Source organism: Delphinus delphis, chromosome 16 (genome assembly GCF_949987515.2).
Source record: "Delphinus delphis chromosome 16, mDelDel1.2, whole genome shotgun sequence".
Taxonomy (NCBI): domain Eukaryota; kingdom Metazoa; phylum Chordata; class Mammalia; order Artiodactyla; family Delphinidae; genus Delphinus; species Delphinus delphis.
Window position 1 is genome coordinate 57879844 of NC_082698.1, and position 25773 is coordinate 57905616.

Sequence of the window (25773 nt, forward strand, 5' to 3'; positions counted from 1 at the left end):
TTCCTGTTCTTTTTTTAAAAATTTAATGGACAATTTCAAACACAAAGAGGAACAGTATGACCTTGCAGCCATCATCCTTGGCAAATCCTGCCTCATCATACCTCCACCTATACCCTTCTCTCCGACACAATATATTATTGTATTTTCCAATAGTATTATTTTTGAAGCAAATCCCAGACATTATATCATTTCATTTGTGAACATTTTACTACGTATTTCCAAAAGATAAGGCCCTGAGGTATAATTTAACTGTCTTCTGAATCTCCTGCAAATTGGTTGCTAGATCTAGACTCTGAGGACTCTGTTCAAAGATCCAGGTCTTCCTTTGGCGAGGCTCCTTTCGTGGTAGCGGTGATGTGTTCCTCCATCAGAAGGCCCGTAACGTCTGACGTCTCTTATGCTGCCAGCAGTCAGTGCTCAGTGCCTACATCCATTAGCTCATCGGGTGTTGTAAAATGGTGCTTCCTTACTTCTTTATTGAAGTTCTTCTATAAAAGAAAATTTCCTCATCTATCCAGTAGTACAGTTTGCATCCAAAAGGAATGACAAATGCTAGATTCCTTCCTTTCACTGGCCTGTCTTCATAATGAGCTGACTCTCTAGCATCTTCCAAAAGTGAATAATTGTTTTCAGTATCATTATGATTTAAATGTTTGATGTGTTTCTACTAACTGCAGTTATTTTTATTATTCATGCTCAAATTGTCCCATTTTTGATAAGTGGGAGCCTCTTCAAGATGTGTTCTGGGTCTTTTCGATAGGATCCTAATGGTCTTTGAAGCTACTGGGGCTTTATTACATTCTTCAAGTCCCTGGCCTGCCCCTCCCCATCCTGCATCCTCCACCCCAACCCCTACCCTCTGGGCAATTTTTTTTTTCTCTCAGAAGACTTAGACCATGTGTTATAAGCATCCTCAATTTACAGTTTTCCTCATCTCCAAAATGGAGATAATCATGGTGCCTGTTTCTTAGGGTTGTTAAGAAGATTAAATGAGTTAATAATTGCAAAGCACTTGGAGCAGTGCCTAGCACACAGTAAGTGCTACATATTTGTTACATAAATGAGTAACGTTCCCTCCCCATCACTCACCTGCACTCACATTTCTCAGTCACTCCACCCTTTCCCCCTTCCCTCCAGTCTCCCAGCAGGACGAGTATAACCTCCCTTCCCAGGCTGCCTGAGTGTATCCGTCACTCAGCTCACGGAACACATGGTGCCCAATTCCTCAATGAATTCATTTCTTCGGGGACAATGGAAACTCTTCACCCATATTCCACCCGCAGAGCCTGACAAGCTCTGCAAATACACGTTCCAATCTGCAGACACAGCTTTCTAGCTTGGAATGTCTCTTCCAAACCCCTGGTAAGCTAGCACAACTGCCAGCCTCCTAGTGTGAGAGCAGCCAGCGTTGACTTCAACTTCCTAACAAGTTGACAAACCCTCACACAGCCAAGTTTCCTTCCACCCCAAGACTTCCGAAGCCCCGGAATGTGTGTGGCTGCCCAGACCACACAGGCTCTGGATTTCCAGGTGTGCCCTTTCCACTGGATGACAGCTCTCTGCAGACGCTGAATACCACAGGCCTGGAATGGCAGGGACCTCCTGGGCCTTCTTATTCAGGTTCTAAATGGCCTGAGCCAGCAGACTCCGGTCACATAAAGGAAAGAACAGGCACCAAAAAAGGGGTTAAATCTAAAAGAAAGGTGGCAGAGGACAGGCAGCCTGCAGGGATTTCTTAGACCTGAAGCCTGTTTGTGTCTGCAGCAAATGCCCACTTCAGAGGGTGCCCAGCATGCTTGCTTTGCAGGAGAATGGAATCTTGGGGAAGTGCTGTTTAACTGCTATCATGGCCTTCCCTATTGACCTCTGTGGCCTGGGAAGAGGAAGCAGGAGCATAACAGGCTGGGGAAATGCCAGCTTATATACCCTCCTCTTTTTTGTAAAGCCCATTCCCTACCTCTGTCCCTGCTAACCGCAATCCTGACCCTCTTTCATGACCAGCTGCAGAAAGGAAAGAAAATCCCTTGGCTCCAAAATGACATCCAGAGAACCGAAGACAAGCCTCAAGAATGCTTACCCGTCTGCCAAGAAGCTGCTGCCAAAGGTGGAGGAGGAGGGGGAGGCTGAGGATTACTGTACCCCCGGAGCCTTTGAGCTGGAGCGTCTCTTCTGGAAGGGCAGTCCCCAGTACACGCATGTCAACGAGGTCTGGCCCAAGCTCTACATCGGCGATGAGTAAGTGGCGAGGCCCAGCCTCACCTTTGGTAGCCAGCCCTCCCCAGGGCACAGCCCTCGCCACCTTCCTGCCATGAGCTCTTGCTTTTTAGGTTGGTTCTGAGAGAACTCTATTAGCTAGGGCTGGGTTTATTTTCCTATCACAGAAAACTCAGAAAACGGGCTTGGGCTTCCCTGGTGGCGCAGTGGTTGAGAGTCCGATGCAGGGGACGCGGGTTCGTGCTCGGTCCGGGAAGATCCCACATGACGCGGAGAGGCTGGGCCCGTGGGCCATGGCCGCTGAGCCTGCGCATCCGGAGCCTGAGCTCCGCAACGGGAGAGGCCACAGCGGTGAGAGGCCCGCATACCGCCAAAAAAAAAAAAAAAAAGGGGGGGCTTAAGCAAGATAGAGATTGGTTTCTCTCTCACATAAAAGAAGTGCAGAGGAAGGCGAGCTGGGGCTGGCATAGTGACTCCAGGGTCACCAGGGGCTCAGGCTCCCAGGCTCGGCCTCCACCATCCCCAGGGTGTGGTTTCTTCCTCCAGGGTTGCTTCAAGGTCTGACACTGCTAACAGGGACCCTGCCATCAACTGTAGGATCCAGACCACCGGAAGGCTGAAGGCAAGGAAGAGGAAAAGGACATCTTCCCGAAGGGAAGTCCCACCCAAGACTTCCCCTGCCCTTAGCTGCAAGGGAAGCTGGGAAATGTAGTCTTTTATTTTAGATGGGTATAAAACCAGCAAGAATAAAGTCAGTTCTCAGGTGGGTGGCATAAGAGCACATCACCATATGTGTCAGGAAGCACGGTAGACCTAGCAAAGTTGAGGTCACTGTCCCCTCTAGATTTTTATAGTCACCATTCCCCACTCTTCAAACAATTAGGAAGTGCCTACTGTAAATAATAATAATAATTGTACTTATTCTTTATTGAATACTATGTGCCAGGCACTGTGCTAAGCATCTTGCATGCATGACCTCACTTTATTTTCACTACAGCCCAATGAGAGGTCATCTAATTACTCCCATTTTAAAGACAAGGAAACTGAGGCACAGAGCAGTTAAGTAACTGGCCCAAGGTCCACAGCTCAGTAAATGGCTGAGAGCTGGGATTCAAATGCCGTTTGGCCTAACCCAGAAGCTTTCATCCTGACCAGCACTCCTGCTCCTCCCGCCATCCCCCAGGATTCCAGCTCATGGCTCATCTCTCTGAGATGGTGCAGGACCACTGCATGTGTGATTTTTAATAAACACCTTGCTGCTTAAAAACCTAGAGATAACTGTCTAGTCATGGGAAATCAGGGGCAGAACTCCTTTTCTTTTTTTTTCTTAATATTTTTAAATGGAAAAAGTTACAAAAATTATATGCCCTTTTACACTAAATTAAACTAAATAGAGGGTTATAAAAAACTGCATAATCTCCCTTTGTCCTCTCTTAACTCTGTCCTGAGTAACCAGCATTAAGCTCACTTTATGTATGTTATTGCAAACATAAGGAAATATATGCATACATTTAAAGGATTTTTTTTTGTGTGTGTGTGTGTGGTACGCAGGCCTCTCACTGTTGTGGCCTCTCCCGTTGCGGAGCACAGGCTCCGGACGCGCAGGCTCAGCGGCCATGGCTCACGGGCTCAGCCGCTCCGCGGCATGTGGGATCTTCCCGGACTGGGGCACGAACCCGTGTCCCCTGCATCGGCAGGTGGACTCTCAACCACTGCGCCACCAGGGAAGCCCAAGATTTTTATTTCTTTTACATAATTTTTAGCAGAAAAAAGGAATTATACTCTTCTGTACTTTCAATATTCCTTAGTATAGCTGTACCATAATTTATCCAATCATTTCTCAGTTATGAACATTGGAGAATGTGGGTTCCCCTAAATAGGGACTCTATTGTTTACTTTTTAAAAAACAATAGCTTTATTGAGATATAACTTGCATTCCATAAAATTCACCCTTTTAGAGTGTACAATTCAGTGGTTTTATTATATTTACAGAGCTGTACAACCACCAGCTAATTTCAAAGCATTTCCATCACCTCAAAAGGAAACCCTGAACCCGTTAAGTAATCACTCTCAATTCCCCATATTCCCCCAGCCTTAGGCAGCCAACAATCTGCTGTTTCTATGTATTTACCTATCCTGGACATTTCATATAAATGGAATAATAATAAATGGCCAATTGTGACTGGCTTCTTACACTTAGCATACTGTTTTCAAGGTTCATCCACGCTGTAGTGTGTATCAGTGTTTTATTCTTCTTTATTGCCAAGTAATCTCTGTACTATTTTTGCAACTTTTCTGTAAGTCTAAAATTAGTTCAAAATAAAAAAGGCATGCATACACTTTGACCTCAAATATCGCTTTCAGAAATGTGACTTACAGAAATGAGAGTACCAATACACAAGGAAATATGTACAATGTTTATCATTATTTGAAGTAGCAAAAAAGGGGGGGAAATCTGAATCTCTTATCTTTTAATAATAAAATATTACATAAACATAGTAACTATATTGTTTTCCTATTTTAAAAGTAATGTAAACTCATTGTATAAATATAGACCTCTTAGCTTCCCTATTTGTAACAGGTTAACAAGAGAACCTTCCTCATAGGATTGTATGGATTGAGATAATATATGTCAAATATTAGTGCAGTGCTTAGTACAGAGTAAGCACTGAAAAAGTTTAGCTATAATAATAAAATAGTGATTAATGTAAGGAAGAAAACTTTTAAATATCTCAAAACAATCACCCAAGTCCATCACGCCAAGCCTACTAAGACTGCAGTACATTTCCTCCTACACTTTGTACATGATACATTTGGTTTTAAATTCTTTTTATATAGTTGTGACAATATTGATTATTCATTTTATCTTGTCTCTTTTCCACATAGCGTCATTCATAAACTTTTCCCTTACTATATACTTCTCATATATTTCATTATAATAGTAACTATAATTATATATGTATTATATCAAATGGATAGAAGATCATTTATTTAACCACCTTCCCTACTATTGGACATATCGGTCACTTTCACGTTCTCACTTTTATAAATAATGCTGCAGTGGACATCTTTACTCATAAACTTATTTTTATATTTAGGATTATTTCCTGAGATCTGACCCTACAAATGGTATAAATAGGGGAAGGAGGATTAAGATTTAAAGACTTACACTGTCTCTGTGTCTTTCTCTGTGCTGTTCCCTTTGCCTAAAATGCCCTTCCCTTCACCTCATCTCCGTGTCCAGATTCTATGCATTCTTCAAAGTCCACTCAAATCACTTCTGCCATGAAGTTAGCTTTCCCAATCCCCATGGTGAGAAGTAAGTTTTTTCTCTCTGTATATTACATACTACATTTACCTTCCCTACAGCTTATAATAGTAACAATAGCCAAATTATATTGGATTCTTACCATGTGCCGTGCCCTGTGCTAGGCATCATTGAACCCCCCTAACAACTCTATGAAGGAGGTACCATTATCTCTCCCATTTAACAAATGAGCAAACCAAGGCTCATGGAGTTCATCCATTTAGTCAGTCAGTATTTACTGGGCACCTTGCTAGGAGCTTTGGGGGATACAAAGAGGAAACTGAGGTTCAGAGAAATTAAGTGACCAGCCCAAGGGTACACCACCAGGCAGTGGCAGGATATATTCTCAAACCAGGATCAAGAAAATGTGGTCAGTCAGATAAAGAAGCTGTTTTCCAGTTGAGGAGAAGAGATGTGTAGACATGTAACAGGGAATAGAAAGAGAAATAGGTAGTGGGTTGGAAGGAGCATGGGGTTGAGTCTTGGCTCTGCCATTTACCAGTGTGTGATTTTGGACAAGTTATTTTACCTCTCTTCCTCTTCTATGGCAACAGTAACAAGGCTTATCTCACAGGTGAAGATTAAATGAATTAAAACAAGTGAAGTGCTAGAGTAGTAGCTGCCACATAGTAAATGCTCAGTAAGTGCTTGGTATTATGGAGCTGAGAAAGCATCATAGGAGTGGTGAGTTCTAAGCTTGGCTTTGGAAGATGGACAGGATTTCAACAGAATTCTAGGCAGAGGGAACAGGGTGAGAAAAGGCATGGAGGTGCGAACAAACAGGGCGATTCATCTGGAACATTGGGGATGAATGCAGTAGAGAATGTGCTTCCAGAGGGTCTGAGATTAAGCCAAGTTTTACTACTGTGTGATCAGCTTAGACTTAGCTATGCTGTGATGACGGGTATCCCCAACATCTTGTTGGCCTACCAGAACAGTGGTTTACTTCTCCCTCATGTGACATGTCCATGGTCTCTCCACTCGACTCCAGGACTCAGGACTCAGCCCCTCTCTGGGATATTGTCAGGCTCCCGGCAGAGGGAAAAGAGAGACATGGCAAACCACAGACTGACTTGGAAGTGACACAAGACACTGATGCCCACATTTCACTGGCCAAAGCAAGTCCATGCCAAAGCCTCATGACAATGGGGCAGGAAAGTGTAACACACCCCTCCGGATGGGCAGCAAACATTCCAAAGGGTAACACACAAGGTACCACAGCCACAGTCGTCTCCAGGTGCAGAGGTTTTGGGTAGGTCCTTTCACCTTTCTGGGCCTCAAAAGATGGTTAGTGAGAGGATTCAAAGAAATAATGGAATGTGAAAGCATTTTGTAAATTATGAAGTAGCAGACAAATGCAAATGTTGTTATTATTGCTACTTAGTGAGAAAGAAACCTGGGAAGGTAGGTCAGGGCCAAGGGACTTTATTCAGGAAGCCACTGAGTGTCTGAGCAGGATACAAATGGCCTAGTGTAATAGAGTGACAGACATTAGGGTTTGACGCAATAAGATATGCTCACTTCCTTGACATCTGACCATAAGTTTGCTTCCTTCAAGCAAGGGAATGTCACTGCCCTTTTGATTCAATCCAGCTCTGCCTAACTGAGCCCCCAAACAAACACACACGCACAGTCTAGGCAGGCTCCACAGTCAGCGTGTGTGACCTGCGTGCACAGCCCAGGAGAGGACCAAGGTCAGCACCCACCTGACCTTGTCCCCATCTCTGCTCAGGGTCCCTCCTTGACACCCACTTAACAAGGTTAATGATACTCACAGATGCTTACTGAGAAAGAAGTTAATTCCACCGTCAACGCAACCACACCAAGGTTACAGCCTGGCTGAAAGCAGGCACAGCTGCCCGTGTCTCTCCGTCTCTTTGTAGGTATTGCCAGAGCAGTGAAATGCTCATAGCTGGCTCCTCATGCACGAAGCCTCAGTTTTAATTTGATATTTGCACTTAGGTTGAGTGTTTCCGTTCCCTAAAAGCGCCTAAGATCCTTAAAAGCCAAGGATCTGAAAGTTAAGGTGGTTAGGATCCAGGAGTGAGAATGGGCGTCCTGAGGCAGCTAGAGCCACCGGCTGCTCCTGAAGTCTAGACCAACGATGCCTGGGACCTGCTGGGCACCAGACTGACCCCCAAGAAGCAGCTCACTCTTTCCCCACTCCTCTCTCCTCAAGCACAGAATGGCTGGGCATCTGCTCTGGAGCCACAACGTCTGGGTCAAAGTACTGGTTCCCACGTGGCCTTGGGCAAGTCACTCAAGCTTTCGGAGCTTCAATTTCTTCACCTAGAAGATGTGGATTCAATGGGTTAATACATCTGATTCTCAGCACAGTTCCTGGCACACCCACTGTGTGTGAACTATTAGAGATCAGGCAGCTTCTGGAAATCCAACTCACAGTGTGAGACGGAGGTAAAGAACAGTCACTACACTTTGCCACTCAGCGTCCCTCTGCTAAGGGCAGCCTTGGGACAGAAAACACCCCTGGTCAAATTTCTCCCAGGAGATGCTATCATGAACCCAAGTCCAGGTTGGAAGGAAGGAAGTCCCTCTGAATGGGCCTTCTCCAGCCTACTCCCTCCATGGATGCTGTCCCGGCCTTCCAGGGACCCGGGTGCCCTAAGGCCTGAAGGGGCAGTACCACGTCAAAGCCTTACATGCTTGTGGGTTTCAGAACGTCTAAAGCATTTTCTCAATCTCAGCTTATTCCAAGGGGATCACCAAATGGGATGCCTGGTGACTCCAAGTGTCTGTTGCTTACCAGCCTGAGGAGAGCAGAGGTGTTCCCCCCATCCTCCCACCCACTCCACCATCACCACAGCCTGGCGAGAAGAGGCAACCGACAGAGGGATGTGGCTGGTGTGAAATGTGCTGGGTCAGCGGCGGGGGTCAGTGCAGGCCAGGCAGCTACCTTTTGGTGGCCTCGTGGGGAAGTCTTCCTCGCTCAAGGGCTCAAAGCACAGCCACCCTCTCCCACCCGTTTCCTACAACTTGGTAGGGGGTCTGAATCTGCAAGTGGGAACGTTGGGGACAGTGTGGAGTAGAGCGAAAGCCCTCCAGCAGGATTCGGGGCAGAGAGTTCAAGCCTCCAGTGTGGGCGGCCATTCCGTGTGGCCTTTGGCAAAACATCTTATTGTTCTGGGACTCAGTTTCTTTATTTGTAAAATAAAGGGATGATTTCCAACATCCCTTCCAGCTCTAAAGTAAAATTCTTTAAGAAATGTCTTATTAAATAAATTAGGCTTTATTAGGTTCAAGCACGTACTTGTTTTACTACTTTTAAGTCATACAAATTAGATTCAAATTAGGTTAACCAAGGGTTGCCCTCCAGAGAGCCAGGGACCGGCATTGATGATGAGATAAGAATAATTCATCACCTCTTATCAATCAGCAGTCCCTAAATGGGTGCTTCAGAAGTGCTTGAGGATGCTTGAAAGCACTAAATTTCTGTAATTTAAATATTCTCACTTTAATCTCATTCACAACTTCCATTTTCTGAGCAAATTCTTTTTTCTTTCTGTCTTGCTTCTCCCCAGTAGTCAGCAGGAGGGGAAATATCCTGGCTACCATCAAAGAGATTGTAAAGTCCCAGGCAGGACAGGCTCCCCATAGTAAGGCTTGGTTGCAACAGGATAATTGAGAAATCTCTCTTCCCTCTCACGATAGAGGCAGCCCTATAAGCCAACACCAAGGCTCTGCGAAGCTGCTCTGCCTCTGCCTGAATGGTGGGAGCCCTATTTTTATTATAACTACAGTCGCCCTCAAGGTCTGGCTTTTGGGGTCATTGACAGCCAGCAGCCCCTCCCTATAAAGCCTGACTCTTCAAATGCCTGGGCCAGCTCCACCCAGCCTGAGCTCACTTGCCAGGGGCCTCTCCAGCTCACCCTTTCTGCTTTTCTGCTCCCAACCAGACTGACAGCCTCTGAAGCCAGTGGCAGCTCTGGGGCTGGCCTGTAGTCGAAGAGGCTGGAGAGTGAGATGAAGGCAAATCAATGGCTGAAACGGTGCTCAGCTCAAGAGAGGACCTCTCACTGGTGCACCTGGACAGCTGCAATCTCTCCCCCCAAAAAAGAAAGAACTAATTCAGCCTTGAGGCACCAAGTAGAGCTAAAACTTGACCTGCTTGTCCAGGGTGGGCAGCAAAAACACAGCCAAGGTTGACAATTTAACATGCTGAATGTCACCTGAAAGAACTAGAAAACCTGGACTCTGAGCCTCCAGGTACCGAAGGCGACTAAGGTACAACTGGGCACCAGTCATGGGCAAGGTGCCCAGGGTGAGACGCGGTGGCCCTGGCCTGGCTGGGCCTTCTCATGCTGGGTGACAGCTTTTCACCCAGCGATGTCAACCATTTCCTTTCGTGGTTAGCCAAATGCCTAGTCTAGTGATTAATACAACACCATTTCTTGAAACCAGGCTTCCCATGCATTGTCTTTCCCCTCTTAGCCTCCATCCTTGGAGGTCTAGAGTCTAGTGGGGTGGGGAAGATGATGAAGAGATTTCTAAGGAGTTAAAAACACTGAGACCACCTTATGTCTTTGCAACAGTCTCTCCTGAGAACTAAGGATAGAACATCAATAAAAATCATGGTATAGATTTACCCACTAAGTGAATATACGTTATGTTCATTACTGAAAATTTACAAAGCACAGACAAAAAGAATATTAAAATTCCCTATAATTCTGTTACCCAGAGATAACCACTGATAACATTTTGTCGTGCATCTTCCTATTGTTTGCCCCCCACCCTGGAATTTATCTTTTAACCTTTTAAAGAAACTTGACTATTGCATCACTCAACTTTACAAGAATCTTGTAAGGAAAGTACTGCCAATGTAATTGGTTCTATTTAACAAATAAAGAAAACTGAGGGTCCCAGAGGGTCATTGTTTTGGTTCATGCAGCAGTTTAAGCTTACAAACTACACCTGTGAGCCCTGTGTTTTCTGCAGCGCCTCACAGCCAAACAGCTTCATCATCAGCAAGTAACAAGAACACGCAAAAAACCAGACAGCTAGTGAATTTTGCCTTCATATCAGGTGAATTGAGGGAGATCAAAAGCTAGAAATGTGCCTGCTGTTTTAAAATTCACTTGCAAGGAGTAGGTGTGGTCAAGACTCCAGAGAAGGAGACGGTCACCATCAGGGTCATGCCCACGAACTGATGTGCCACCACAAGTGTCACACGCATCAGAATAAATAAGGTGCCAGATTACAGGATATGGGCCGTGGACGAACAGGAGTCCATGATTAGGTGCGGGAACTCAGTGGGTCCTCACAGACGTGAGGGTACGGAGAACTGCCCAAGCTTTAGTGGACTTTCGTCAATGCCCAGTGCAGAATCCTGGCAACATGGAAGCAGCTGGTTCCCCACTGCAAGACAGCTGGTGGATGGCTTGTACAGATGCGTACTTGCATGTCCCTCCTCCTCTCTGTGACAGCACACATCTGTGGGAAATAGACTTCCGGGCAGGGGCTGAGGTATGTAGGCTAGGAATCAGGAGGGCCCCCAAGAGGTCCGAAAAAGTGGAATGCCAAGAGCTCTGCCCAGGGAGACTGCTTTTACTTGCCACTCCTCAACGCTGGTTAAAGCAAGTTTCCTGGAGGAACTCTGAGGGGCTGAAAGGAGGCTGGTCCAGGCCGGAGAAGGGGGAAGGGAGGGAAGGTCTCTGAGGAAGAAAGTCCCTTTCTCGGCCCTCCAACACAGATTCAGAATCCAGAGCGAGGCCAGAGGTTCACAGGCAGGAAGAAGAGCTAAAGAGATCTGGGTCAGAAACAGGGATGTGACAACGTTCTGCAAAAGTAAAACCGTACAAGTCCAACAAATGTGGGAGAAAATGTTCAGCCTCATTGCTAAAATTAATGAAAATGAGATTTTTTTGGTCTATGAAATTAGAAATGAACAAAAATCGGAATGTTAATTTGAGCAAACTTTCTGGAAGACAATTTAGTAACGAGTATCAACTGTGTTTAAAATGCTCATATCTGTTGACCAGCAATTCCACTTCAAAAAAATCTCTCCTAAGGACACAGAGATGTGCCCAAAGAAACACAGCAAGTTGTTTGTTTACAGTGTTTCTCATTGTAACACCCATCACTCTGTCTCCAGGAGAGAGACAGACGAGAGAGACAGACGAGAGAGAGAGAACACAAATGTCCAAAGCTAGGGGCTTGGTGAGATAAAATTGAGATTTACCTATGGAATGGAATAGTATGCAGCTATTGAAGGCTGTATGTTGACCTAACAAGATGTTTACAGGGACTTCCCTGGTTGCGCAGTGGTTAAGAATCTACCTGCCAATGCAGGGGTCATGGGTTTGAGCCCTGGTCCGGGAAGATCTCACATACTGTGGAGCAACTAAGCCTGTGCACCACAGCTACTGAGCCTGAGCTCTAGAGCCCGCGAGCCACAACTACTGAGCTTGTGTGCCACAACTACTGAAGCCCGTGCGCCTAGAGCCCGTGCTCTGCAACAAAAGAAGTCTCTGCTCACCGCAACTAGAGAAAGCCCGTGCGCACAACGAAGACCCAACGCAGCCAAAAATAAATAAATAAAATAAACTTTAAAAAATGCTTCCAAAAAAAGAGTTTACAATATATCACCATGCAAAGTTTTGGAAACTGTATATATAGTATTGTATATAGTATTGTAACCCCCACCCCAACCTTTATATAAAATATACAAATCTATTCATGGAAAAACAACTGGAAGATCTTTTTTTTTTTTTTAACGTCTTTATTGGAGTATAATTGCTTTACAATGGTGTGTTAGTTTCTGCTTACAACTGGAAGATCTTATATCAAAAGGCAAATAGTCTTTATCTCTAGGGAGTAGAAATACAGGTGTTTCGTGTGTGTGTGGGAGGGAATATGTTTTCCACATTCTGCATAGAACATGTGTTATTTTTGTAATTAAATGACATATTTTAATTCTTTAATATCTTTATTGGAGTGTAATTGCTTTACATTGTTGTGTTAGTTTCTGCTGCATCACAAAGTGAATCAGCTATGTATATACTTATATCCCCATATCCCCTCCCTCTTGCGTCTCCCTCCCACCCTCCCTATCCCACCCCTCTAGGTGGTCACAAAGCACCGATCTGATCTCCCTGTGCTATGTGGCTGCTTCCCACTAGCTAACTATTTTACATTTGGTAGTGTATATATGTCCATGCCACTCTCTCACATCGTCCCAGCTTACCCTCTCCCGCCCCCATGTCCTCAATAGATTACTTACACCTAAGATTTTTCTTAAACAACCAGAAACTGATGTTTAGGCTCCTGAATCACCTAAATCCTTGAAGTAATTTCTTAACCCTGTTTTTCTTCTAAGCTTTTCTCCTTTAGCAGAGGCACATTTCTTAGTCTTTCCCACATATCTGAGCAGGTGGCCCTGAAAGTTAAGAAAATTAAACAACGCAGCACCAGGCAGCACCCTTCGACCCTACCCCACTCCCAGTGATAGATGAGCTAGGTGTCTGGGCCAACTGGGGATCTGCCTCCCAAACAGCCACTGTCTACTGAGAGTCACTCTGTGTATTTGCAAATCCCCATCCTGCCGTGGATACCACCCAGAGCCCTCAACTGGACTCTAAGTAAGCCAAGCTGGGGGAAATCTCCCGAGGGGTGTGTGAGGACGCCACCTCCCCTTCCGGGCCCAGGTAGCCACAGAGCCCGAAAACCTGCAATGGGCTTCAGGATACCCACCAGGTCTAATCCTCCGCATGAGCCCCTTTCTCTCCCTCAGACACAGTCAAAACCAGCTCTGGTGGGGCGGCGCAGTGAATGTAGAGGTGTCATGCAATGAGTCTTGTTGCATATCTACCCTGATCCTTGACCCCCAAAGCAGCAAAGTGCAAACTGTTACTGCCAGTTGATTATGTTGAAACCCAGCTGCAGAACCCAGCGAGACCAGTCTTTATGGTGGGTAGGAACTTCCTGTCAAGGACAGTTAATTTTAATTTTTCCACTGAGCTCAACCTCAAAGTAAGGTTGATTGCTACTCAGCAAGATGGACTGCATTAGTGGAGGCTTTAATTGAGCGCAGATCTATGTCCCCAAAGCATAATGTTTGTTGTATACATACTTTGGGATGAGGAGAAAAATGAAAAACAGACCTTTCTGAGGAAAAATTGAAAGCAGAATGGGTTTCGTAGTCAGGATGGCAGCCCTAAAAGCCAGCTGCCGGGCTTGGTGGAACTCCCCATCTCCCCACGCCTCAGTTCCCATGGGCTGTTTGCACATGTTTCTAAAAGCTCAAGGCCTGTGTTCAGGTCTTCCAAACACTGGACTCCACTGTGGTTCCTCTCATGACCAATAAAAAGCCCCAGGAAAGCAGCGATACCCAAGGGGCCCTTGGCCGAGGGACCATGGCTTGTGTTTCTACTGCATGGAGCCTCCCCGCTCAGGGTGTGGATCCACATTGGCATCCAATATGCTCACTTCTGTCCACGTCCTTTTACCAGTGGCCTTGAGATGAGTCCTCAGCTGGAGCGCATTGCCACTTTTAGCCTCCTACTGTTACAGTTCCAGACCCTTGTCACCTCTTCCCTGAGCTGTAGAACTGGGCTTTGTGCTGTTGAGGGAGACGTCATCTCGAAGCTCAGATGGGATCACCCTCCTCAAACACCATCAAAAGCTCTCCCTGACGCCCAAATGCAGATCCTGACATCCAAGCACGCCATGGTCAAATCCCACACTCCCTCTCCAGACCTTTCTCATCTCTCCTCTCATATGCTATGCTCTGGCCAAACCAGTCCCCTCCTCCCTGCCCCCATTCCCCATCCATCAGCAAGTCTGCTGTGACTTACTCCAGCCACCTTCCTCTCTTGGCTGTATAACCGCGACAGCCTCCAACAGAGCTCCCGCTTCTATTTTATGTTCCTCTCCAACCCATCTCCATGCATCAGCCAGACTGATCTTTAAAAAAGCAAACAATGCTCAGCCCTTCCTTAAACTCCTCTGTGGCACGTGGCACACCACATTACTCAGAGCAAAATCCAAACTCTTCCCTATGGTCTACAGGGCCCACCGTGAACCAGCCCCCCTTTTCAGCTTCCCCTTGTACCACTACCACCCTTGCTATCACAGCCACACTAGTCTCCCTTCTGTTCTTAGCATCTGCTGTTGCCTCTGCCTGGAGGAAACACTTTCCCTCCAAATCTTCCCCTGCCTAGGCCCTTATCACCCCTCAGTCTTAGCTTAAATGCCACCTCCCCGCAGGGGCCTTCCCTGACTACCTTACCAAAAACAGGACCACGGTCACTCTACACAGCTCTTACTGCTATCTGAAATTATTTATCCACTTATTTGCTTTCCCCATCAGAATCTAAGCTTCCCAAGGGACCTTGACTAACCTGCTTATTGCTGCATCATCAGTACCCAGGACAGTGCTCGGCACGCAATAGATTCTAAATCATTAAATTGGGGATAAATGATTGGTTACAGGAAATAATAAACATTTCCTGGAAGCCCTTCATTATCTCCAGCCTCCATCCCTTAGGTTGTGCTATTTCTTTGGCTTGGGCATGCCCTTGCCTCCCTCTTCCCCTCCATCACCAAGTGTTGACACTTGTAGTAAGGCAGGCTCAAAGCCCTCTCTTCAATAAAGTATCCCCTGGCCCTTCTAGGCCGAAATAACTCCTGCTTCCTTTGCCCCATGTTCCAAAGCCACCTACTTTAACATGACTTTTACTCTTTGTTCCTGGAAATTCTTGGCTTCAAGAACTTCCTAAAATCAATTCCAGTAACAGACTGCTCAAACAGCTCTCCTCTTCAGAACAGTGCTTTGCCCAAGTAGACAATGATTCACTTATCAAAGCAAAGGTTTTGCACAATCTCTTGAACATCAAGATTAAGAATTTTGCCAGATCCCAATCAAACCATCACACTGAATGACCCATCTTATTTTTTTTTTCAAGTTTTTGTTTTTTTTGGGGGAGGGTACAACACACTGGCTTGTGGGATCTTAGTTCCTCTGCACAGGGATCGAACCAGTGGCCCCTGCAGTGGAAGGGTGGAGTCCTAACTACTGGACCGTCAGGGAATTCCCTGAATGACCCATCTGAAACCATTCATTCGAGCCCCAACCTCCAAACACTGTCAACATCCAGAGGGTTCAGAGGAGGGGCCGGCTTTAAAGGGTCTCCCCGAGGCTCTATGAAGGTGGCCCTCTCCCTTACATTCAGCTTTGCCTGATGAACAGGTTATTCTGATGGCCTTAGAGGGGATCTGGCAGCTGACAGTCCACTCCCGCGGACCACTGGGGTCTCCAGCACCAAGCTCTTCTGTATTTGGTGAATGAAAGAATGAATGGACAAAAGAATAGGGCACAGTGGTCAAGGGGTCAGTAAGAGCAGGGCTTGGAGTAGGCAAGTCCTTCATTTCAACGGCTAGGCCTTATTTTGGAAGCCGGAATCGAAACCCATGGGCTGCACCCGACTTTCCCCCAGATCCAGGCCAAGGCTCCGCGCAGCCGACCAGTCTCTTTCCCTCGCACCCAGGGCGACGGCGCTGGACCGCTACAGCCTGCAGAAGGCAGGCTTCACGCACGTGCTGAACGCGGCCCACGGCCGCTGGAACGTAGACACCGGGCCCGACTACTACCGCGACATGGCCATCGAGTACCACGGCGTCGAGGCCGATGACCTGCCCACCTTCGACCTCAGCGTCTTCTTCTACCCAGCGGCCGCTTTCATTGATGCTGCACTCCGCTACGACCACAGTAAGAGACATTCGGCCTGCGCACGGCCCCGCCCCCAGCCCTTGGCCACCTCAAGGCCCCGCCCCAGCCCGAGGCCCCACCCCCAGCCTGAGGCCCCGCCCCTCCGCCTGGTGGGAAGAGGCATCTGCACACTTTAAGTAAGCTCCCCTTGCAAATCCCGCCCTGCCAGGGTTGCTGGAAATGTCTGCTCCCCTGGAGGCTGTGAGCACCACTGAGCTTGCTGCTGCTGGGGTCTGGCCCTTGGTTGCCGCTATGGGAAATCAGAATCAGGAGGGCTCAGAGGAGAGGCCTTTGGCCTGAATCTGTCTTCCCTGAGGCACAGCAGCCATCTTTTGAACGCCAGGGGTGGTTGGGAGCCCTCAGCGGTGGGATGCTGCCAAGGTGCTAATTGTACCTGGGTCCAGACCAGACTAATAGCCAAGGGCCTCGATGCTCGAAAACCCTCAGGGAGCTGACTTGAGTGGGAATCTAGGGGAGACTCCAGATTCTCCTGCCAGCCAACCAAGTTCATACCTGCCTCCCTCATCCTCCCACCCTAGTCATATTCAGTCTAGTGAACCCTCCTGTAGAAAGCTGACAACCTATTCTTTCTAAGTGGCAAACTATATTTGAGAATCTGAGTTTTACACTTATGATATCCAAGTTTCCCAAAGTTAATTAACCGTCTTTTAAATCACAGTACTAGTCCTCGTAGCCAAAATGCAGTCTTAGCGGCCCTAATCCAGGTAAAGTCTACAAGGCTACTCTGGAGAGAAGGGCACAGTGTAGGTATGCATCTGGCTGAGCCAATATGCCGTGATTACTGCAGGATGTACCTCAGTGACATTCCACAGAGGCCAGAGGGACTTCAACTCCCTGATCTGTGCTCTGACTTCAGCCCCACGTGTCACACCCTTTTATGGGGCCATCACATAATTCAGGGTATACAGTTACTAAAGGCCTTTCTTACCACAAGTGGTTGGGATTACAAGACTCAGTGACTGACCAACGGGCCTGTTTCAGGAACTGCAACCTGCAGCTGGGCCTAGGCCACGTCTGCTGGACAGTCCCAGAGTTTGTCTTTATTTTGGCTCAGAAGGCTATGACAGAAGGAAGGAAAAAAAAAAAAAAAAACCCCACAGAGCTGAAGTTCTTGTCTTAGGGGATACCTCATTTCAAAGTCATCCTTTTTATGAGTCTATTTATGGGCCATCTTTTGAGTTAGGCACATTCTGGGTTTCCAAGCAGGATCAAAAACGCAACTGGACTCTGACTCATCACCATAAGGTGAAATTCGCCTCACAGTATTTGAAGTTAACTGAAAACATATTTGACATGAAAAAACAAAAAGCTACCACCACACGATCCTTCCGATTCTGTTTAATGTGCTCAACTTGCCGTTACTATATCTTCAACCATCCCCTTAATGCAAGGGGCCTGGAAGGCTTTGGAGAAGACGAGGCTGCATTCAAATTCACGCTGCACAACAATGTGATTTCTAAGCCTTGATTTCTCCATCCGGTGATGAAAATATTTACCTTGAAAGGTTATAATGAGGATCAGCAGTAACCCACAAAAAGCACTTAGCCTAGAACCTGGTGCACAGCAGGCTGTCAGATGTGTTTGATAAAGAGAGGTCTCGCACCACGAAGCACATAACCACACCAGCACGTGCACATCATCATAATAAAGTTTCCAACCCCCAGAGGGGGTAAAAAAAAAAATGAAAAAAAGACATTCCAACTTTGAACTACAGTGGTATGATACACGCAGAGGACAGCCTGCCGGGGTCCTGGCATGCCATTTTAGAGTCTGCCCCCACTGCCGGATTAGGAAAGAATGGGCTTTGGGGTCATATGTTTAGGCCTGGACAGATCTCAGAGCATCGATGTGGAGATGTCAGGCTGGTGTGGGTCGTGACGGGTAGACCGGGTGGTCGCAAGCACCTAGCCGAGAAACAGTCAAGAGGGAAAAGCACATCCACAGGTCAGAGGACATGCAGGGAGTGTGGGCCTCGCCCAGCTGGCTAGGGATGGGAAGCAGGACAGGACCCCGTTGCCAGTGGGAGGCCAGACTCCCTTCTCTGTGCCCTTTGTATTTGCATATCTAAAGAATTCCTCAAGCTGAGGGCTCAAACCCCAACCCTTCAGGACCAGGCAGAGGCCATAAATGGATGACGCTGGCTGCGTGTGGCCGCGGAGTGAGGGGAGAGGGTGATTGTGGCTGAGCTGAGAGCCCCATATCCCCTCCAAAGGGGACAGCTGCTACTCAGTCCCAACCAATGATTGTCTTGTGAGAATCAGTGCCAATGTGGTAGATCTGACTTTTCATGAAAAGTCTCCAATCTGGATTTTAACGTAAAATTGCTCAAATTTTAAGTGTTGGCAACAAATTGAAAATCTCTTAAAACGCGGCACAGCCCAGACAAAAGAAACCCAGTGGCCATCAGTTTGTAACCTGTGCCCTGAGTAGTCAGAGTAACAAAATAAAAAGCTCGTCAGCATTGTCAGAGACTCCATACATGGAGATGGCGTGTGCTCAGCATGTATGGCACAGGCAGTAGGCAGCCTGGACGGGTCTAGTCACTCCCTAGAAAACCACGGGACACTCCTGTAGCATTTTAGGAGCCAGACGCACTCGTATATTCCTTATTATCCTCTCGATGTAAGAGGTGTTGATGGACAGTCTGGCCAAAAGGCAAAGACATGTCCTTTTCCTCGCTCTGTCTTTCCTGTTCTTCCTTGGCTAGCTTCAGCTTAGTGTATAGCGTTTCCCACCACGGCTCCTCACAGCCAGTCTCGTTCCCTCTTTTTGAAAAGCATCCCTTGTGGTGCTGCAGAGCTGTACCTGTGGTCTGTAATCTGCCACATGGGGCCCACCCCTGTGTCTGCCCTACCCTGATCTGACCCTTCCGAAAGAACTCCCCAGGCAACCTCAGACACTCTTGAGAAATCTTAGAGATGATCTAGTCCAGTGTTCTGCCCTGAGAGCTGGGGAAACAGAGACCCAGAGAAGCCAGCTGATGTGCTGAGGGTCACAGAGTTAATCAGGGGCCAACGGGCATCGCTTCTGTCACTCAGGCCTCACGGAAGAGTCCTTTGTCCTTATTTTGAGCATCTGGTGACTTTGCTGTATAAGAGGTCACCCAATATCATGGAAGGTGAGACATTCCAGCTGGTTATAGGATCTAAAACAACTGAACTTGTCCTTCTTCATCAGAAAAAGAAGTACGGACAACATACTGCCTCGGGAGCCCCATTTGGATTGCCTTCACTGCTCCTGGCACAGCATCCTCAGAGCTGAGTTACTGTGGTTTTAATTTAATGAAATCTTCTAAGAAATCCCAGGGCGGATACCATGCGGCTCTAAAGATCAGATTGTAGTATCACCACTCTCCTTTTATTCTTTCTTTTACTTGAACAAACAGTCCACAGGCTGCTTTGGAAGCCATCTTATAATCTATTATGGATACGGTAGGTTTGAAGAAATAAATGAAGTCTGTGTTTGAGCAAGAGGCTGTTTCTCCGGCGCTTCTGAGCTTTAATCAGACCAGATTTTCAGGGTATTTTAAGGGTATCCTGACCCACTGCAGCACATACAAGCCTGCCCCCTGGCAGTTCTAAAACATGCCATGCATCCTTTTTCTGAGGACTTCCATGTGTGCAGAACTATTTTGGGAGAAGTAGGAACTCTGCTTTTGCAGGTTCCAAGGTAGTGAGTGGGAGACAAAGGGCAGCCCACACAAACCAAGGAAGTCAGGGGGGTGGTTGGTGATAACAGGCTTAGCCTATACGTCTGATTTGAGTGACAGAGGCCCACCTTCTGGTTGCCAGTGAAAACGTGCCATTAGGTAAACAGTAGAGGTTCTGGATTTGGCTTTTCTTCATAAGATTGTGGGAATTCACCTTTTGGTGAAGGCCAAAGGAGAAATATTTAATTGAAACCATCATTTTTCAAACATAAATTGTGGCCTATCAGTGGGTTATAAAATCAATTTCGTGGCTTTGACTAGGATTTCTTTAAAAAAAAAATTGAAAAGATTAGGAAAGAATAGAAGACCTCAGCGTACACTGCATGTAAAAAAAGCACAAATTGTTTGTGAAAGTCTTGTCTGATACACACGTACCTGTGAAGCCCCCTTAACATCTAAGTCCTCTGGCTTCAGTGGCCTGGGCTTGAATCATAGTCCTGCCACTTCCCAGCTGTGTGACTCAGACACACTGCTTCTCTGCACTTTAGCTACCTCCTCGATAAAACAGGGATACTAATTTCTTCTACCTCATCAGGTTGTTTTGAGGACCGACTACAACGAACATATAAAGTGCTTGGACGATATGGGGTAGGCTGAACCCATGTACTTGTTAGCTGTGAATTTTATGATTGGCGGGGGGCGGGAGGCGGTTGTCACACAAAAAAGTGTGAAAGCCACTGACCTAGAAAATGCCAAGCCTGACAGTGCTCCCTTCGGCTTCCTCTGGTATGGACCATGCTGTGAACAGGCTGAATGCAGCCTTCCTTGCATGTCTCCCGAACTCTCCTGAGAGCAGTTTCTCACCATCCAACGCTGGGCCCCAAAGGGTGGTGCTTAGCAGAGCCACACAGCAAAGAGGGAGCAGTGCCCTGAGAGTCTGGGGACGGGTCCTCTACCCTAGGAGGCCCACCAAGCTCACACGGCTGACAGCATTAGTGCTGCTGTCGTGAAAGCAAAGTTCAGCCGGGAGGACCTTCTGCTGGAGCGGAGGACCCCCATCCCCTTCCCCCTCTCTCTCCCCTCCCCCCTCCCACTTAACAGACTTCAGGCTCCCTAAAGACTTAATGAACTACAGCTTTCGTCTGTTTCAAGTCTTTAGTCATGACAGAAAGAATTACCCTTTTTGCCAGGGGAGGAAGAAATGCTTTAGTTATCAGCAGAGCTGGCAAGGGGCCAGGCAGCCTCTGGAACAGTCTGTGGGGATTAGAATGCCAGAGGTAGACGTTCCAGTCCAGGAGGACAGTCATGTCCATGAGCTGGGCCAGCCGCCCCCAAACCCCACCCAGCACTGAAGAAGCCGCCCTGCTTCTCGCCCTCTGGCCTTTCTGGCCCAGGTGCACGGGGGGAAAAGGCAGCCACACTCTTGCAGCTCAGCGATGGGGACTGGAGGCCTGCATGGTTAGCCTGTGGAGATGCGTGGAAACGAATCGTGATAAAATTAACAGTTCTTTATGGGCGCCTTCTGTGTCAGCACTGTGTGTGCGGAAAGGCCACCAGCAGGGTCCTTACCATAGGGCAGGGTGTGCAGGCCTCTCCAGCTGGGGTGGGTGGGGAAAGAGAGTCCTGGTGCCTGGTATCGGGCCCATCTGCACGGCTCATGCTGCCACGGTTGCTGACCGTCACCGCTGTCCTGGGCTTGGTCCCATGAGGCAGGTGGGGAGTGGAGGTGAGAGGGACACGGGGAGCCACGTCCATTCAGAAGTGTTCTTTGCCAAGCTCATCTCCTGCTGGTGCTCCATAAACCCGGTGATGTCCGTGAGTGTCTCCTTGGTCATCCTTCCAGGCCTCAGGCATAAGAATCAGGAACAGGGACAGCACTGGGGTCACACAGCTCAAGGTGCCCCAGCCAGCTTGACCCCAGCAAAGGGATCCCAGAACCACAGGAGAGGGCCGCCACTGGGATGGCAGTGGTGGCAGTGCTGGGGACAGCCAGAGACGCTAATCTCATTACTTTTTCTGTCCCCAGAGCACAGCAGCAAGTAGCCACCACACAGTAGGGTCTCAATAACAAGTTGCTTTGAACTATTTCTGGAGATGGCACCATCTTTCTGGGTGACCTCTAGCAGTCATTTCGCCTCGACTCTTTCCCCATCTGTAAAGCAGGGATGCGGATGATGAAATCTTGATGGTTGTATTAAGGATGAAATGAGATAAAACATGTTGAGGTGCTTTGTGAGCTCGAGTGCCACCAAATGGAGGCCTCAAGGATGGAAAGCTGCTTCTCATGGTGATTTCTCATTCGGCCCAGCTGTTGCCATGATAGTGGCGGAAGGGAGCTTTTTTCTTGTGGAGGGCTTTCTCTAGTTGTGTAGTCGTGGCGAGCGGGAGCTACTCTTCGTTGTGGTGCATGGGCTTCTCACTGCGATGGCTTCTCTTGTTGCGGAGCACGGGCTCTAGGCGCACGGGCTTCAGTAGTTGTGGCTCACGGGCTCTAGAGCATGGGCTCAGTAGTTGTGGTGCACCGGCTTAGTTGCCCTGTGGTATGTGGGATCTTCCCAGCCAGGGCTCGAACCCATGTCTCCTGCACTGGCAGGGGGATTCTTAACCACTGGACCACCAGGGAAGTCCAGTGTGGAGCTGCTTCTAGATCTTCCAGTTCTCAAACTTTATGGTCTCAGATCCCTTTCACACTCCTAAAAATTATTGAAGGCCTCAAAGAGCATTTATGTAGGGTAGATCTATCAATATCTACTCTATTAGAAATAAGAACTGAAAATTGTAAAAATATTTATTTAAAACTAATAAAGTGAACCCACTGCATATTAACATATTTTTATGAAAAAAATTATATTTTCCAAAATAAAGTATGGAGAAGCACGGCATTATTTTACATTTTTGCAAATCTCTTTGATGTTAGGCTTATGAGAATCCAGGTGGGTTTTTATATCTGCTTCTGCATTCAGTCTGTTGTGATATGGTGTTTTGGTGGAAGTATATGGAGAAAATCCAGCCTTACTCAGATATATAGCTGGAGAAGGAAGGGCTATGTTAACAGCCTTTTCAGAAAACTGTGGATATTCCTCTTTGATACTACACCAAAACTTGACAAGTGATAGCGTCTTAAAGGTGAGTTGTGATGTGGAATCTGAAACCATACCTATAAACTTCATACTCTGTTACATGAAAATCCATTGGTCTCTCTTGCATTTTGAATGGATTTTTTACCCACACATGATTTTGTAATATCTCACATTGGTTATGTGGAAAATCCTGTTCACTAAGTTATGCAGATCTTCCAAATGTTGACACTTTCACTGTACATTGTCAGAAGACACATTTGTTAATATGACTGCCGATCTTAACAGAAAAATCTTAAGAGTATTGTGAAACTGTCAATCTCACAGTAGATACAAGTTTTCCAAAATTCTAATTTTTGCTTGAAAGCTTGCATTTTATCACTGGCAACGGACACTCTCAATTGTTTTCTTTGATGTGACAGGCTCACTTTGTTCACCTTCGAGAAAAAGTCTGCCAAATACCCGTTTGAATTACCATGGTTTTTCTGTCATTTATTCTTTTAAGTAAAAATGGTGTTTCATGAAACAGTGGCTAATTCAGCTTGCAACTCAATCTCCCATAAGCTTTTCCTTGAGATAACAATCGTACGTCGGTATGCAGCCAGAGTGCTTTATGTACACGTCCCATTTCATCACACAGAATATTAAGAAGTGTAACCAAGGGCTGAAATTCGATAAAATTAATTTTTACTGCTTCATCAAAGATATTCTTAAAGGAAATTGGCTTGTTTTTTCCCCAAGAGTGCTTGGTGGTGAATGCAACGATTACTACTACAGTTCAGTGTCCCTGCCATAATTCACGCTAAGGCACCAGCAGTTCTTCCCACCACTGCCTTTGTACCATCAGTGCAAATGTCAAAACAGTGGAAGAGACAAACATCGCCGCAGTACTATTTTGAAAATAATGTTAACTCCACAGATCTCCTCAGAGTACCTTGGGAACCCCCAGGGTCTTGGCTCATGCTTAGAGAACCGCTGATCTAGATGACAATTTGGTCACCTAAGCTGTAAGACTATTCATCCCCTGGTTATACCACATGACACAATAAAACTATTTTAATTTTTAAAAAATCTGACCGTGTGATTTTTACTGAATTGGCTTTGCTCACAGCTGATCTGAGGTTGCTGCCCCTTTTGACAGCTGAGGAAGTAGAGGCGCCACAGGCTGAGTGGCTTACCCCACACCCAGGTGGTTAGTAGCAGAACCGATCTCGAACCCAGGACTGCAAGAGAGAAGGCCAGGGCTCTGCAGGCTCCTGAGGCCACGTGAATGCTCACAGACTCCACGGCAAGCAGACTGCACCCTCTGTCTCGGCCCCTCAAAGGGCCCTTTGGGACTGTGGGTGCTCTCTCCTTATCCGAGGTCAAATGCAGCAGCACTGCAAATGGTGCAGAAAGCCTGCACTCCTCCACAATCCACCTGCAGCCGTGGACGGGATGGAATGCATCCTGTTCAAAGTGGATTATGGTTCATCCATACAGAGGAACTCTGTGCAGCCACAAGAAAAAAATAACAAAGAGAGAACTCTTCAGAGACTGATATACAAAGGTCTCCAAGATATATTGTTAAATGGAAGAAGCAAGGGATAGAAAAGTTTGTAAAGCTTGCTACCTTTTGGGCAAGAAAAGAAGAGAAAAAATATGTTCTTGCTATGTATATGCACAGATAATTCTCCGTTAGAAGAAACTGGTAATACTTGTTGCTTTGGGGAACTGAGAATGTGGGTGCGAGGGAGGCTTTTCAATGCCATCATTTTATACCTTTTGAAATCCGAACCCTAGTGGCTGCCCTATTCAAACTAAGTAAGCATTAAGTAAATAAATAATATGAATATATTATAAATATAATAAATTAAAAGTGAGCGTTAAAAAAAGACTCATAAGGCTCTCCCTTGGAGGTGCTTTGGCAGGTGGGAAGCATCAGTTTCAATCCCGCCTCCTCCTCACCGAGGCAACAATTATAACATCTGTGACTTATTGAACCTTTAATATGCACCAAGCAGTGTACCAAGTTGCTTTGCACCAATTGCCTTCACACCGACCCTAATGAAGAGGATACTGACAGTATCCCCATTGTACAAATGGGGAAGCTGGGCCTCCCAGCCACTCAGTAACCTGCCCAGGGTCCTACAGTAGTGGGAGAGTCAGGATCTGAGCTGGCTCTGCGTGAGCCTCACACCTATGCCCCACCCTCCAGGCCACCCTGCCCCTACAACGCAGGTGTTTCTTCTCCCCACTCCACTGCAGATAAGATCCTGGTTCACTGCGCCATGGGCCGCAGCCGGTCGGCGACTCTCGTCCTGGCCTACCTGATGATCCACAGGAACATGACCCTGGTGGACGCCATCCAACAAGTGGCCAAGAACCGCTGTGTCCTACCCAACCGGGGCTTTCTGAAGCAGCTCCGGGAACTGGACAAGCAACTGGTGCAGCAGAGGCGACAGGCCCGGCGCGGCGCGGACGGTGCGGAGCTGTAAGGCCCCCTCACGGGGTGAGCAGGATACTCGGGAATGAAGGGGCAAGGTTGAAAATAGCTATGGCCTGTGACTTCCTTTGTCACAGAGATGGGACGTGAAACCAAAGCTTGACTCCTTCCGAACAATCTTAAACTTCCCAGGGGCCGGTGAACAGAGCGGGTAATTCATAGCGGCCTCCGGTAGGAGGCCAGCACTTGGCTTCACAGCAAAATGGGGCAGACGGGCTTCCCAGAGGCACTGGCTACAAGTGAGCACGCATGCGCCGTTTTTCTGGTTTTTTTTTTTTTTTTTTTGTGTTGTTGTTG

General features: G+C 47.1%; 2 protein-coding genes across 2 annotated transcripts in view; one reads left to right on the forward strand and one right to left on the reverse strand.

Moving 5' to 3' along the window:
* Window positions 1-2138, reverse strand: part of SAMD8 (sterile alpha motif domain containing 8) — a 91918-nt gene extending 89780 nt beyond the window's left edge. The window contains exon 1 of the mRNA XM_060034746.1: window positions 2078-2138. The gene's annotated coding sequence lies outside the window, so the exon portion shown is untranslated. The remainder of the gene's footprint in view (window positions 1-2077) is intronic.
* On the forward strand, window positions 1994-25468 carry DUSP29 (dual specificity phosphatase 29). Its single transcript, XM_060034749.1, has 3 exons — window positions 1994-2235; window positions 16024-16244; window positions 25239-25468. Exons 1-3 carry the CDS (start codon window positions 1994-1996, stop codon window positions 25466-25468), a joined length of 693 nt encoding a protein of 230 aa, XP_059890732.1.
* The last annotated feature ends 305 nt before the right edge of the window (window positions 25469-25773 follow it).